This window comes from Prosopis cineraria, unplaced genomic scaffold (genome assembly GCF_029017545.1).
Source record: "Prosopis cineraria cultivar Desert tree isolate PC_DT_omini unplaced genomic scaffold, ASM2901754v1 PC8, whole genome shotgun sequence".
NCBI classification, from domain to species: domain Eukaryota; kingdom Viridiplantae; phylum Streptophyta; class Magnoliopsida; order Fabales; family Fabaceae; genus Prosopis; species Prosopis cineraria.
In genome coordinates this window covers 11,962,772-11,977,723 of record NW_026555339.1, presented here as the reverse complement: position 1 = coordinate 11,977,723, position 14,952 = coordinate 11,962,772, and the positions used below count along the sequence as shown (strand labels likewise).

Sequence of the window (14,952 nt, the reverse complement as noted above, 5' to 3'; positions counted from 1 at the left end):
TTTATCATTTTCCCTAATTTAAAATAAAGATAATTTTATAACTGTCACTCTGACTAAAAAAAAATTATATAAAATACTAAAAGTTAAATATTTTAAATTTAAACTATTAAAATTAATTTTGAATGGCCCATATCTCATCAAAATGATGAGCATTGAAACCAAATTGAAACCAAACCCGTCTCACCCCATCCCCTCTTTTCTCTCATGACAAAATCCTACATGTGTAGCAGAAAATCATGCTCGCATAACATGTATAGTAGACAAAGTTTGAATTACTATTCATGACTCATACAAACATATAAGTTCATTTAGTTTATAAACTCAGACAATTTAAGAGACAATGGTGATAAGCCACCATGTTTACCCCGCTTTTAATTTTTATGTCTGACTAGAACCCACCCATTCTGTCAAAAAATTTCTCTCTCACACACCCGGCCACGCACATAAAATAAAATATTTATTATATCTTTAATTATTATTTAGAAATATGACTATAATTTTTATTCCTTTACAATTATTTTCATTCTATTCTATTCTATATACTAAGACAAATAGGATGACAATTACAACAATGACTGCAATAATTCAGCGCTTTAACCATGGGGGAAATGGAAAAATAATATTAAATCTTTTGAAGGCTCTGAAAGTTCTCAAGCAATTCAGAAAGAACTACATATCCAGAACCTCCAAGAACCAGCAGTAGAGTTATCTTCCCTCCAGGAACAAGCTCAGGTAGTCTCACAGGTGGAGGTGAATTTGAATTCGAATACCTATCAGACCAAGACATCGAAGCTGGAACAATTCCAAAGAGCACCAACACTACAAATTGAAGTGAAACTATGAGAAAACTTGCTGCAACAAAATTAATTCACAAGAAACAGATTTGCATTATATAGAGGAAAGACTAAACATAGTTCCTTTGCTAAGTATTCATTTTTTCAATAGAAACTTAACCTATACAGAAGTTTTTTTGAGAAAAAAAATAATCATGTACTGATGATTCTGTGGATATATTCATAGTCTGAACTTTTTTGCCTGAACCTCAACAGGATTTTGACAGAAAAGTTGATAGCAGACATTTCAAAAAGACAAAAACTGCACCAAAGTTTTATTCTGCTTCTTATGCTGAACATTAACTTGGTGATGAAAATAATCAACAATCAGCAGCACAGAGACATGCTCAGGCATTCATTATAGTTATACCTCCATAGGTTCCAGCAAAGTCTAAGGCTTTAAAAAATATTTCTGGGTCCAACAATGAGAGTATCAGCGGTGGGACTAAAGCTAAAATATAAGGCAGGGGCTTGTTTTGACCAGATGGGAGCTGCAACACTGAAAATCCACACAATGCATGTGAGAAAAATTATTAATAAATATTCATTTAAAAACTTAATCTTGTGTGCTAAAATGGTTCCTGTCATGATATTTAAGCTTCCATGAACAAATGATTAAGAGTTCAATCCTAGTTGCTGCATAACTCATAATTATATTGAAATTTCAGTACAAGGTATAGAGGGTCTCTATTTTGTCTAAGTTTGTAGCCTAAATGGCCTTTTCATCATTTAAACCAACAAAGGATATCATTGCATTTGAAATGTTGAGATCTTAATTCAACGGCAGAAAATGCAACCCTGAAGCCCTTGACATAATTTGACATCCATTGGAACAAAGAAATAGATTCAAGGATATTAAAAAACCTGACATATATAGTGAAACATGAGAGATAGTCACAACAGATTACAAACTCTCAGAACTACATTATTACCAGACCCGACAAAAAAAAAAAAAAAAAAAGACACTTACAGTCTGCAAGAAAGTCTGACAAGCCCAAAACAAATCCAATGTAAGATGTTGCAATTGCAAGAAGCGAGAATGCTTCAACTATAGGCTGCAGATCACGTTGTGAGGAGGAACATAGATTCAACAATCAGATAACAAAACTTCAGGTGCCTTTATTGTAGCTCGGGCTCAAAATGTCTGAAAGTTTGGACAAACTTACTCCAACTATTCCATTTGTGGATCTCAATTGCTGTAATGGGTCCAGTCCCATTTCATTATTGCCAACAGTTCCTAGGATAACAGCATTCCAGACAAGAAAGAGAATAAGAGGTATACCAGTGCCTAAGACAATTGCACTCCTGCAAGATAAGCCTAGATAATCAACAAAAATGGAAGAAATGTAAGAAAATTAAAATATAAGCCAACTTGAACCGCCAACTTCTTTACAAAGACTTTTGGATGATGATCGAACTGATATTCAGGATTCTAGATAGTTTAATTGTTTCGTTTAATGTCTTATTTTCTTTTACTGTTTTGTTGTTTTGGGTTTTACTTTTAGACTGGTTTTTTAATGGAATCTCAAATTTTGTGATGGCAAAAGGAAAAAAAAACAATTTATATATATCTAATAGTTGGTATATTCAATCATCAGCATTGTAGACATAACTTTCATATCTGAGACAAATATGTCATTAATGGGAACCTATGTGAGATGGGAATTGGGAACTATCTCTCAAAAGCTAACTATTGAGGTGGGAAAACCAACCCACTTGCATTGAGCATTCCATACTACTAAATGTGGGACTTAGCCATCTCATACTACCTAAGCATCCATCATCATCTTCATGCTAGAAGGCATACATTGACTGCAGATCAAGCAACTATTTAAGATAAAAGGTCTCTCTGTTTATCTATGAAATATTGTTTCTAAGGCTTTATATTTGATTCTATAATCGTAAGTTCTCCCTGATATGACTGAGAACTCCAAAGTGAGTAAAAGTCTAAGTATTAGAGTAACCACAAAAAACAAAGTATGATGGTGAAATTTGTCACCTTACTTTTGATAAGTCCCCTTCAAGATTCGTGCAAAGAACAGGCACCACATTCTGGATAAGCAATATCAAGGCATTAAGATTATCTCAAGTTTTTCAACAACTTCAGATTGGTAATGTTACCTGGTAAACAAAAGAAAGCGCAATGATAGGTATACTCATGGGAGCTGCTTGGAAGTTGGCCTTAAGAAGAGCATCCCAGTGCAGATCTCCACTTGCCACTGCCTAAGAATGAAAATTCAATCTCCACCATAACATGAACGAATATTCATCCTCAATTATCACTTTTAGTCATTTATTCTTGCAAATGATTTTTGTCATATGCATGGAAAGATTAAAATATATGTACACACAACTTTATGTAACAGTAGAGTGAAATCCTATTTCTCTTCATCTTTATGCCTTTAATGTTCTAATAAAACATATTAAATCTCATGTTTACTCAATTGAAAGTGTCCACACACGTGTAAATTCAATTCTTCCTCATGATGGCTTGGAAATATGCAAAACAGTTAGAAACAACAGATATCATACACCTATTAAACCAACAAAATCAGTAACACCAGACAAGCAGATTTCCCATGCACACGCACATGATACACACAGTCATATGCACAATCCTCTAAGAGCTGGACTGGGCCAGGCATATGAGGACTTCGATCATTGAAGGGCCTGGCTAGGCCCCATCAAATGTGAGAAACTTAAGAGCCAGGTCAGCCCAATTAACAAATTTTATTTACAATCTGTCTGCTATATCAACCTAGCTGGAATATATCAACCTTGAGATGAATGATCATTTCCTTTGTTGTCATAGTGTTTGGTCATGGTTATTGGCACTGTGAGGTACTTCCTCCAATCCTATTTGTAAGATACCTTTTAGAAATAATTTTTCGTCCAAAATGTAGGATACCTTATAATAATTAAACCACTGTTTTCAATTTGACCCTTTCTTGATTAATGTGAAGGTATTTAATGTAATTGTATCATGATTTAAAGCCAAGAGTAAAAATGAAAATACATATCTTTGTTTTATGATATCAGGAAAAATACTAATTTTTCTTAAAATGCGTGAAATGGTTGAAAATATCCTTCAATAAAAAGTGGAGGGAATATTCTACAACATTTACAAAGATCTTGAATATTTGTTTGACTACCATATCTATTCAATAACAATAAACTAGATGAATGTACTCGGCTAAAAATTATAAAGAGAAATATGAATTTTATTTCAAAAAGATATGAAGAGAAATAATGGTGAACAAAGAACAAGCCATCTTCACTCTGGCCTAGAAAATGGAACTAATAAGATACTACATAAATAAAACAGGAATTGTAGTTTTTGATTTGAAAATCTTACCACGAGAGCTGCAAACGTACTAACGATTCCAAATACAAGAATCCCATTAACTGCACCTATAAAGCGCTGGCTACAGATTAAAAACAAGTCTTGGTTAACATTCCTACCCTTTGAAATAGGAAAATTATTCTTTAAACAAATGTAACAGAAAACCTAATTCTTTTCCTTTGGTTCCTTTTCCAACTGCATTCAACTGATCTTACCAAAATTTAATTAATTGTGAAGATTTACAGCTCTCTGATAATATTTTATGTATTGAAACATGATGAATATCTTGAGGTGTTCTCTCTATCTTTACTCATCTTTTTTTTTTTCTGTTTTTGTCCCCTTTAATTTCACATTTTCATTCATTTATTCTTATTTTATCGACTAATAATACTATTCTATGGCCTCTATGTATGCTTAGACAATCATGAACAATATAAAGTTGAAATTGAAACTTCTTCCCAAAAAAAAAACATAGAAGAACTTACCATTGAAAAAAGGATTCTCTACATGTATCATAGGGTATCATAATTCTTACATTCATATACGTTGAGATTCTGAGACCTATAAATCAAAGTGTTCCAACAGAACATTGATATAATATGATTGGATTGGACGACTTCTGTATATAGACAGATGTTTTTCATTTGCATTCAATTAATGATACAGTATCATTTTCTCAGGCCAAAAAAAAAAAAAACAATACACTGTCATTTTGGATTGACAAGATAATGGTGTCAATTTTACTACCAAATCCACACCAGGATGAGTAAACATATTCAAAAGGATATAAGTTGACGGAAGGACAACAGTAGAATTTTGAGGAAATGCACAACCACCTTCCAAAAAAGCATATGCCTCCAAAAACCAATGAAAACAAAGTTGCACTTTCCCATCTGCAACCAAAATGCCAGTATCAGCATCTGGCAAGCATGCTAGGTTTACTAGGAACATAAAAGTTAAGTCTGGTCACATGACTAAAGATACGGGAGGCAGAAGAGAAGGTAAAATAAAGAAATAATTGAAGGCAGAAATTGTGACTCATACGAGGGAATTCCAAGAAAATTCATCAAGATATCTGAAGAACGAGCTACATATGCAACAAGGAGGGCATAATGGATGAAGATGTATGACCAACTGCAAGGAAATAAGAATTATTACAAAGATAAACAAGATAATGCTAATGAAATTTGCTAAGGCCACTTCAAACATGTAATTAGACAATTTTAGGGTTAAAGCAAGAAAATATACAGCGGCTAAAATGAAAACAAACAAGTGAAATTGCAAGGACAAACATGAAAATATAGGTTTCTTCATGATTTAACTGTCATTTTGTTTATAATTGCATATTGGTGGTGCTCCAATGCAATTATGCTCATTATCAAGTTTGTAGTCCAACTAGGGATGGATTAAAAATCCATGAAGTGTAAACCACTATTGCATGTTGACTTCACCTAGGCACAAGCCCACTTTTTCATAATAGATTATATATATATATATATATATATATATGAACCTACCATGCAATTTGAACGCCTACTGTCCCTAAAGTTCTCCTGGCCATTGATACCTGCAATCAATTGAAAACAAGGTATTAACCAGCTAATTGATTAGAATAGAAGCTAAAGATTTTCAAAACAATGACAATTCATACAGCCCTTTTACACATCTATAATCACAACAAAAGGAATCCTTTGCTAAATTCTGCTTCATGGAACCTAAGGTAGGAACTAGAATGCATCCTCCATCAGCTGGCAGCTATATTTGCTTTTAGGAAATAGAGAAGAACCTTACTTTCAGACAAGTGAAATCTTTGCTAGCATAAGCGAGTAAGGAGAAGGAGAAATTACCAGTGAAACACCACCAGAACCTAGTTCACACATGGTGCTGATATTCACTTCAGCAATGAGCAAACCTGTCACAACCTGCAGAAATTTTCTTTAGATTTGTTCATGCATTATTCCCTTTGAATGTGTTGAATTCTTGCACTCAGGATGCAATGCAAAAGGATATACTGAAGGTTTTCTGGTGAGTTGTACGTTTGCACAATGGAGAATGCTGTCACAATTGTACGTTTGAGAAGCTAATCACTTGTTTTTTTATCGGGGAAAAAAAAAGTGATTTGTGTCAATATTATTCATCACCATTGACCAATAATAATGTGAATATTGGGTTATACCAAATAATTTGGAATTGAATCATAATCACCAAGGATTATTACCATGAATACCCAACAGAGGATGCATACAACTGCAGAGGTCAAAAAGCCTGCTTCTTGTGTTACTGCAGGAACTGCAAGGATACCTGCTCCCACCTGTGACATTTCATAAAAGAAAATGGGCGAAATAATGGTTAAAGTTTAAATGAATCTAAATAAACACAAACAGGAAAACAGAAAATTTTGTCAAACCACTGTAGCTATGAATTTGTGGAGGTTTAAGGGGACATGGAAATTCCATCCTTAACATTCATATGGTGATATCCATGTCCGTGTGCAACTCAAGTCATCTATCAATATCAACTACAAAATCTTCCCCCAAAACACCATCCACAAATCACATAAGCCATCGCTCACATGGGAGCTTGGTGCCCTTTTTCCTTCCACCTCTCTTTTTCGTATAGTCTTTCCCCTTATTTTTCTTTCCTGACATCCACGCACAGAAGCAGGGGGCCACCTAGTTGTATTCATATATCTGTGAACATTATTGCTCAGACATGATAATATAATATACAAGCAAGCTTCAACAAGCAGGTTCCTCTAAAGAGAGGTTTGAGAAGGATAGTGTAAAAGTACCATTTCTCTGTACTTGAAGCTACTGAAATTAATGTTGACATGCTAGGCTATTATTTTTCATTTGGATTCTCTTACTGCTATGTGGTTCAAATTACATCACACTAAATACTGCAGACATGTGGATTATCTTGTTTGAATACAAAATTTTGCCTTCAAGAGATAAAGAAAAGACCCAGGTTTTTGTATGTGAACTTTTCTAGTAACTCGAATTGGCCCCATACATTTGCACAAAGCATGAAATTAGTCACACTCTGTTTATGGCTTGTGAGCAAGAAAACTCCTTATAAATTTTATAGATATTGATTCAGATATTAACTTCATGAATCCATGGCTTTTCTGACTTGAGCATAAGAAAAAGGGACACTTATTCATACAGTGAGCATGGCATGGCATGGCATGGACGCTAATACAAGCACCACTCCTTTTTTGGAGAGCCTGCGTCTCAGAGAAATACAAAAACGAGACCAAGGTATAGAGGACACTGTTTAATATTGCTACCAAAAGTTACTCTCAACCATCTCCAGTTATAGTAGAATTTGATTCTCCCTCTCTGATTTGCTTTGAAGAGCCAGCCACGCTAGTGGCATTTAGTACCGTTTAAAAATTGTCGCCTTTCCACGCTTCTACTACGCCTTACATTAAAAAATAAATAAATACACTCACCCGAAGAGGCCCAAATACGGTAAATAATAAAGATTGCAAAAGTAAAAAAAGAATCAAAACCAGCGCACCGTGGTGCCTGCAACCAGGAAAATTGCACTGGATAAGCTCCCTGGAAATATCAACAAAGGGGGAAGATGAATACAAGAAAATTACAACAAGTGACAAAAAAATAGAGTTTTACTACGGATAACAACAGCAATAAAAACGACAGATAGAATTGCATGATGGCATATGTAAACAGAATAAATCAGAAGTTAAATGATCCGGGAGAGAGGTGGTAATTTTAACTTTGCACATGGTTAAATATATCTATAAAACATTTGAGGATAAAAAAATATAACTAAGAAAAAGCGTACAAGTTTTTTTATATTTATCCCACGTTCTTGTTCAGTTATCGTGCAAGCAGCATGCAGTATTATGGGCATTAATTACAATAGGAACAACTTTATATCTCACTTTTTCGAAAACTTGTAACGTCTCTTGAGACTTGCCATTAGGATTAATCTAACATCCCAATATTGAAACAAATCATTTAATCTCAGCACTAACCTCAAAACAAATGAAGATGTTCAAGTGAAACAATGAAATTATTCACCATTTTAATATATAAGTAATGACGTCTAGTAAAACTTAAATATAAAATACCATTACGCAGTCAATTAGTAATTGAACTACTCATGAAGTATCCAATGGCATGCTTTAAATTAGAAAAACTAATTTTGAGCCAATTTATAATTTTCCGACATTTGTTAAATACTCATATATCGAAAAAAATTGCAATTGAGCCTGTAGTTCACTAACCAGGTTCCCTTTGCAAAGTTGCTTGGTTGAGGTTCGAGAATAGCCGTTCAATTTCGAGTTCTTGATCATCTCGTTCTTGTTCCTTTTCTTGAGTGGATTGGGACTGCCTCTGCACGAAGCATTTGTGGAGGTTTCTGCTCAAAGGGCAGGGAAGAAAACTAACAGAAGTGGAAATGCTTTGTTGAGGAGTTAATTGGGGAAATGTAGGAGGAAGCTTCCCCGGTAACTGCTGATTTCTGAGTGAGATCCCAAGGGTTCTTGGAACCTGAAAGAAAGGAGGAGTAAAAGTAGAAGAAGAAAACATCATGAATTATGTTTATGAGTGTTGTTAAACTCAATTGGAATTTCTGTTATGCTGAGAAAATTGAAGAACCAGAAGAGCCATAGTTGGAAGTTGGAGGAGTCTGAGTGAAAATTATTAAACTGACGGGGGCTTTTCATTTCGGTTTCTTTGGGATAATGTGGGCCATGAGCAATCCCGTGTTCTTTTTTAAATAAAATATTTAAATTTTTTTTTTTTGGTTGGATACCATTTTTTTATATTTGACAAAGATTAAGAAACATAAATGTCGCTTGGCTAACTAAATCATTACAAAACAATCCATGAAAAAAAATTAAATATAGAGTGAGGGAAATTCTCATAAATTATTTGAAATTAGAGTTGTGTAGGTAGCCCAATCGACCCAATTCTACTGAAATAGTCCAGCTACGGCCAATTCCAATATTGCTAGGCCTAAAGATATTTATATATATTTTTTAATTTTTTAAAAGATCAAACTATTTTATAGTATTATTTTTTAATATATTTTATGTATTATATTGTTTTTATGTTCATTATGGATTTTTTATTTCAATTTTGTAATCTTTTTAAATATTTGAAATTGGTTTTTTTTACTTTATATCATATAAAAATAATGAATGATTGTTAATTATGTACAATTTAAAAATTATTACTTTAAATTCTAACATTAGTTTTATAAAAAAATCCATTTTAAATAATTATAATGATATTTTTTTGTTAATAAAATTATTTTTAAAAACAATTTTTGGGCATTGGGCCGAATCTTTGGTAGCCTAATGCCTGAATATACATGTTGGGAGAAGGAGGAGCAAACCCGACCCAACTCATGTACACCGTACACATACTTGGAATTAACGATGTTGAAACAAATGGAGCAAATAATTAATGTTCAAGATGAAAGCATTGAAACTATAATTTGAGAATGCCAAAAAAAATAAAGAATTGTTGCTTGTTAATACTACTAATTTTGCATAGTATTAAAAAGAGTATGCGGAGCACAAAAGAAGTTGATCTACCAAAGAGTTGCCCTTAAATGTATGAAAAGAAACTAAGATGCATCTTGAGATTGTTTCCTTCCCAACTTATAGTTGGTGAATTGAGAGTTGAAGCATGTTGCAGTAAAGTAAAAAATTCTATCTTTTTGAATTTCTTGAGTCAAATTGTCCGCAACTTATAGGTAAGTAGAAAAATAGAATGAGATGAAATCAAATGTGAACTTGATGAAGAAAGCAACCTTGATTTCAGGAAAGAAGGCCAATGATAAATATGATCAAGAAAATAGCAATGACTCTTGAAATTCCTCAGCAAAATATTTGAGTTCGGAGTTGAATCTTAATAGATGATAGAATTCTTGTTGATTGATTAAAATGATAATATATCGAATCAAATCTAAATATAAATCTCTAAAAAGTTGCTTGAAAGTATACACTAATCAAAAAATAGAAAGCTTAAGTCTAGAAATTCAATCTACCAGGTCAAAAGGGATCGGTTTTTATTTGATACCAAATCTGTACCCAGCCATTCATTATTAGGGTTAGTTGATTTAGTTTATGAATTACCTAGTTTGAACTAAAGAAGATTATTTTTATCTAGATTTTTTTTTCAATCTACCAAATTATATAATAAGTTATTTGAGTCAATCCATATAATTAATTTGATTTATATTCTAAATTTCAAGTCATAGCTTCATTGAGAGAGGGGGATAACTAATGAATTAGGATCAAAATTGTATGCAATCCACTCTGAATTTTCATAAATTTCATATCATTTCAACCATCCATTAAATAACGTTCCTAATTTAGTCACAAAATAAATAAATCGTATGGAGACGCAACCAACAAATGGAACTAGCACGCGCCCAGCAAAAATAGGAGATGGTTGGAATCAATTGGCACCAAACTCACGGTATTAAATGTTAAAAAAAAAAAACACAATTTTATATTCTTACACTTTATTTATATTTTGTTATAAATTTTTATATTTTTTATAATATTTTAAATTTCTCTACTTTTCTTTGTCTACATTTTAGGTCTCTCTAACACCGCTCATGGAGGAGCTTAAGGTGCAGACGGAAAAAAGTATAAAAATTTAAAACATTAAAAAAGTGCAGGGACATATATTAAACTTAAACAAAATGTAGGGATTTAAAATTATGTTTTTTTAAAAAGTTTGAAATTTGAAACTTCTCAAAACGTTGAGCTTAATTTATTATGTGGTTAATTTGAGAACACAGATTTTTCATTTTTGATAATGGTCGAAGTATATCAGCTAATTAAAAAGAAAAAATAAAAGAAAAAACCAGATCAGAAAATTGATTTAATTGACGGCTGAAATGATATGAAATTTACAAAAATTCAAAGAGTGATTGCAGACGATTTTGATCCTGTTATGGGTGTTAATCCCTTGGAATAAAAATCTCTAGTTTTATATATCATTCATCTTCCAAAATAAATTGATGGTCATGTATTAATCCATTTTCATAAAAGGAAAGAGCATTCATGAGGTTTTTTTTTTTTCAAAATTCTGCGTGAGTATTTTCAATACCTATCTTTAAATATTTTCCTTAAAAAAAAAAAAAAAAATGTTAAAAAAAATTAAAACTGTGTCAGAAAATTGAAAAAGTGAGTATTAATAATATCTTCTCAGAGAATTTTAATTCAACCAATAATTTTAGTCGTGGCTAAACGAAAACCAATAATTTTAGTTATTTCTTATTTTCTTTTAAATTTTCTGTCTTTAAATATAATTATTATTCTTGAAAGGTCCACAAAAGTCATTCTTCTTTTCACATTTTCCTTTTGCCAAATATTGTAACATTTTGGAAAGGAAAAATGATAGTTAGATTTCAAAAGGTGGAATTAATGATAATTAAATCTTTGATAAGATTTTTTAAAAAAATGAATTTCTAATATTAACTCAAACAATTATCAACAGATATTTAGATTACAATTTAAAAATTATATTTAATACTTACTAAATATTTATTTACAATTTAAATTCCTAAATTTATTACTGTTTGAATTAATATTTTTTAATTTTTTAAAAAAATTGTTAGTGATCTAACGGTTTTTTTTTAAATAATTCTTAAATAAAAAATTAATTTTTTGTTTTTTAACTGTGTATCCAAAGCCTACGGGACCCATTGGCCGTAAAAACAGCCAACGTAGATGACCCCATTAATGGAAAGTTTTACAAATTTAAAAAAGAAAGCACAAAAAGGCTTCAGCTCGGATGGATGGTATCCTCATGGGCAACATTTTCCTTCCACATCCCAATGAGCAATTAAACAAAAAAAAAAAAAAGCAAAAATTTGTCACCATTTGAATTCTGCAACCGTAAAGCCTCTCAAATTTGCGGGCCAAAAAAATTATGGATTATTGTTATCAAAATTGTTTTTGGAATGATTATCAAAAAAAATTTTATGGCAAATGCCGGCATGCTTCTATTGAAAAAGAAATATTTTATGCTTGGAGTAATAATTTTTAATTAACATCATTGACCTGAATAATTATATTTTTATTATTTACGTAAAACTTACAAACCAAACCTTATCTCTTCAATATTGCACTCAATTCCACTCTTAAATTTATTTAGTTTTGATGTTATAAATATTAGGACAGTATATGGGTGTTCATTATCACATATTCTCTAATATCTTTTAATTACTATAATATCTTTCAGTTATTATTATTTTGTATATTTTATTTATTTTAATTGATATATTTGTGCCTATAAATAGAAAGCACCTCAATTGTATTTGACACATTAAAATAAGAAAGCTCTCTACTCTCTTATTCTTTTAGTACAGTGTTCCCTCTTTTCTTCTCTATTTCATAACACATTATTAGCACAATTGTTTTTCTTCTACCATCACTAGGTACGTATTTTTTATTTTTTTTTCTTCTTAAGTTTACTTTACTCTATTCTGTTAGTATAGTAGAGATTTATGCTCATGCCTATGAACATCTCTAATATAGACGGAGGCACAATTTAAATTTTATAAATTGTGGATCCAAAGTTATCCACACATAACATAAAGTGGATCATGAAGATATCTACAAAACTTAAAGTGAATCTTAAAGTTATCCATGTGATATAATGTATATCCTAAAGATATCTACATTTAAGTATTTATTTATTTATTTACTCATTTATTCTGCATTTAATTTCTTATTTCTATTTTCTTGTCTATATATATATATATATATAATTCATTTGGTTATCTATCTATATAATTTTAAGAAAAGTGGATCCATAAGTTATCTGTATATAAAATGGATCTTGAAGTTATCCATATGAAATATAAAATGGATCTTAAAGTTATCCATATAAAAAATATAAAGTGAAGTTTGGAGATATTCACAGAATTTAAAGTGGATTTAGAAGCTATCCACAGTATAAAGTAGATTTTGAAGACATCTATATTAAAATTCACCTCAATGCTAATGGTCTAGGAGATACAATTTAAGCATCCAATGAAGCATCTAATCAGAAAAAGGCAAAGGGAATGATCTTCCTACGATACCACCTCCACAAAAGATTGAAAGCTAAACATCTTACGGTGAAAGACCCATTTATTCTTTGGAGCAACTTGAAGGAAAGATATGATCATTAGAAAACAGTTATCCTTCCACGAGCATGATATGAATGGATGCACCTATGCTAACAGGACTTTAAAATTATAAGTGAGTATAATTCAACTATGTTTAGAATTAGTTATAAACTCAAATTTTGTGGAGAAAAAATCACTGATGAAGATATGTTAGAAAAAACATTCTTCGCATTTCATGCATTTAATGTACTCCTATAGCAGCAATAGCGCGAGAAAGGATTTAAGAAATATTCAAAACTAATATCATGTCTCTTAGTTGCTGAACAAAATAATGAATTATTGATGAAAAACCTTGAGTCATGACTAACTGGCAATGCTCCATTCCCTAAAGTACATGCAGTAACACATGACCACCATATTCATGTGCAACCATGCAATCAAGGTTTTACTCGCGGTCACAATCATGGTTGCAATCGTGGTTGTGGTCGTGGACATAGGCAAGGTTAAAGTAGAGACTTGCATCATAAAACTCCCCACCCAAAGTGACAAATTGCAAAATGCAACAACAAAAGGGGTAGAGTAAGTAATCAAATTGCTGAAAACAAATGTTATTATTGTGCCGAAACTGGACACTAGGCTCATACTTGTCATACCTAAGGCATCTTATTGACCTTTATCAAGAATCCTTAAAAAGGGAGAATAAAGTGGAGACAAACCTCATATCTTATAATAATGATCTTGAAGATAGTATGGGCATCTCCAATTTAGACATTGTTGATTTCTTCTCTAACCTAAATGGAAACATTGGGCACCTTATTGATGATGGAATATTCCAAACACAAATTATGTTATGGTTATTAATTATGTTTTCTGCATTGTAGGTTTCAGTATTCCTTTTTATAATTTTATGTGTTTTAAGAATATTGAAGTTGATGATGGAATATTAATTTATGTTAAAGTTTATAATTTTATTGAAATTTATGTTTTACATATTTTAGCACATCAATCCTTATATTTATTTTTAGTGTTTTGAAGAATGGCTAATTCTACGGTTGGCACCAACATTAATTATGCAGATATATATCTTGTGGATAGTGTTATGACGCATACAATTCTCAATTATATAAGATATTTTTCAAATTTAATAAGGAAGAAAGCTTATATTAGTACTGTATTTAGTAGTACAAAATTAATTGAAGGCTCTGGAAGAGCTAGTATAATATTACCAAAAGGAACAAATTTGCATTTTGATAATGCATTATATTCCTCTAAGTCTTGTAGGAGTTTATTAATCTTAAAAGACATCCGAAAAAATAGATATCACATTTGAGACGATGAATGATAAAGATGTTGAATATCTATGTATCACGAGAAATATCTTGAATGATAAATATGTATTGAAAAGATTACCTGCTTTCTCTTCTAAATTGTACTACACACATATTAGTACAATAGAATTACATGTTATTGTAAACTATAAGTTTACAAATTACATGTTCCTTGCTTGGCATGATTGGTTGGGTCATCCTAGATCAATTATGATGAGAAAAATAATTCAAAGCACATGCGGACATGACTTAAAGAGTCATCAGATTCCTCAATCTAATAATTTTTCATGTGTTACTTGCTCTCAAGGAAAATTGATTATTTAACCATTACTAACCAAAA

The 14,952-nt window shown here is 31.4% G+C and overlaps 1 protein-coding gene across 4 annotated transcripts; it reads right to left on the bottom strand.

The window, feature by feature from the left end:
- Positions 1-444: 444 nt before the first annotated feature.
- On the bottom strand, positions 445-8,848 carry LOC129318057 (uncharacterized). 4 transcript variants are annotated; one of them, XM_054962571.1, is made up of 16 exons: positions 8,432-8,529; positions 7,699-7,739; positions 7,342-7,599; positions 6,749-6,848; positions 6,395-6,487; positions 6,024-6,098; positions 5,694-5,743; positions 5,221-5,310; positions 5,013-5,069; positions 4,189-4,258; positions 2,955-3,056; positions 2,833-2,885; positions 2,000-2,138; positions 1,804-1,888; positions 1,204-1,332; positions 445-819 (listed from the first exon to the last, which is right to left on the bottom strand). In XM_054962571.1, exons 3-16 carry the CDS (start codon positions 7,353-7,355, stop codon positions 623-625), a joined length of 1,254 nt encoding a protein of 417 aa, XP_054818546.1. In that variant the 5' UTR covers positions 7,356-7,599; positions 7,699-7,739; positions 8,432-8,529; the 3' UTR covers positions 445-622. The 4 variants fall into 4 exon arrangements, with proteins under 4 accessions (XP_054818546.1, XP_054818544.1, XP_054818545.1 ...); XM_054962569.1 differs by lacking the exon at positions 7,342-7,599 and having other exon boundaries at positions 6,749-6,866; positions 8,432-8,639; XM_054962570.1 differs by lacking the exon at positions 7,342-7,599 and having other exon boundaries at positions 8,432-8,639.
- Between the last annotated feature and the right edge of the window lie 6,104 nt (positions 8,849-14,952).

Excerpts from the sequence above, each read along its gene's own strand:
- LOC129318057 (XM_054962568.1), bottom strand. The coding sequence starts at position 8,738 with ATGATGTTTTCTTCTTCTACTTTTACTCCTCCTTTCTTTCAGGTTCCA. Across the intron at positions 5,744-6,023 it reads GTTCTGGTGGTGTTTCACTG|GTATCAATGGCCAGGAGAAC; the intron begins GTAATTTCTCCT and ends AATTGATTGCAG. Across the intron at positions 1,333-1,803 it reads GTCAGACTTTCTTGCAGACT|TGTTGCAGCTCCCATCTGGT; the intron begins GTAAGTGTCTTT and ends GTGGATTTTCAG.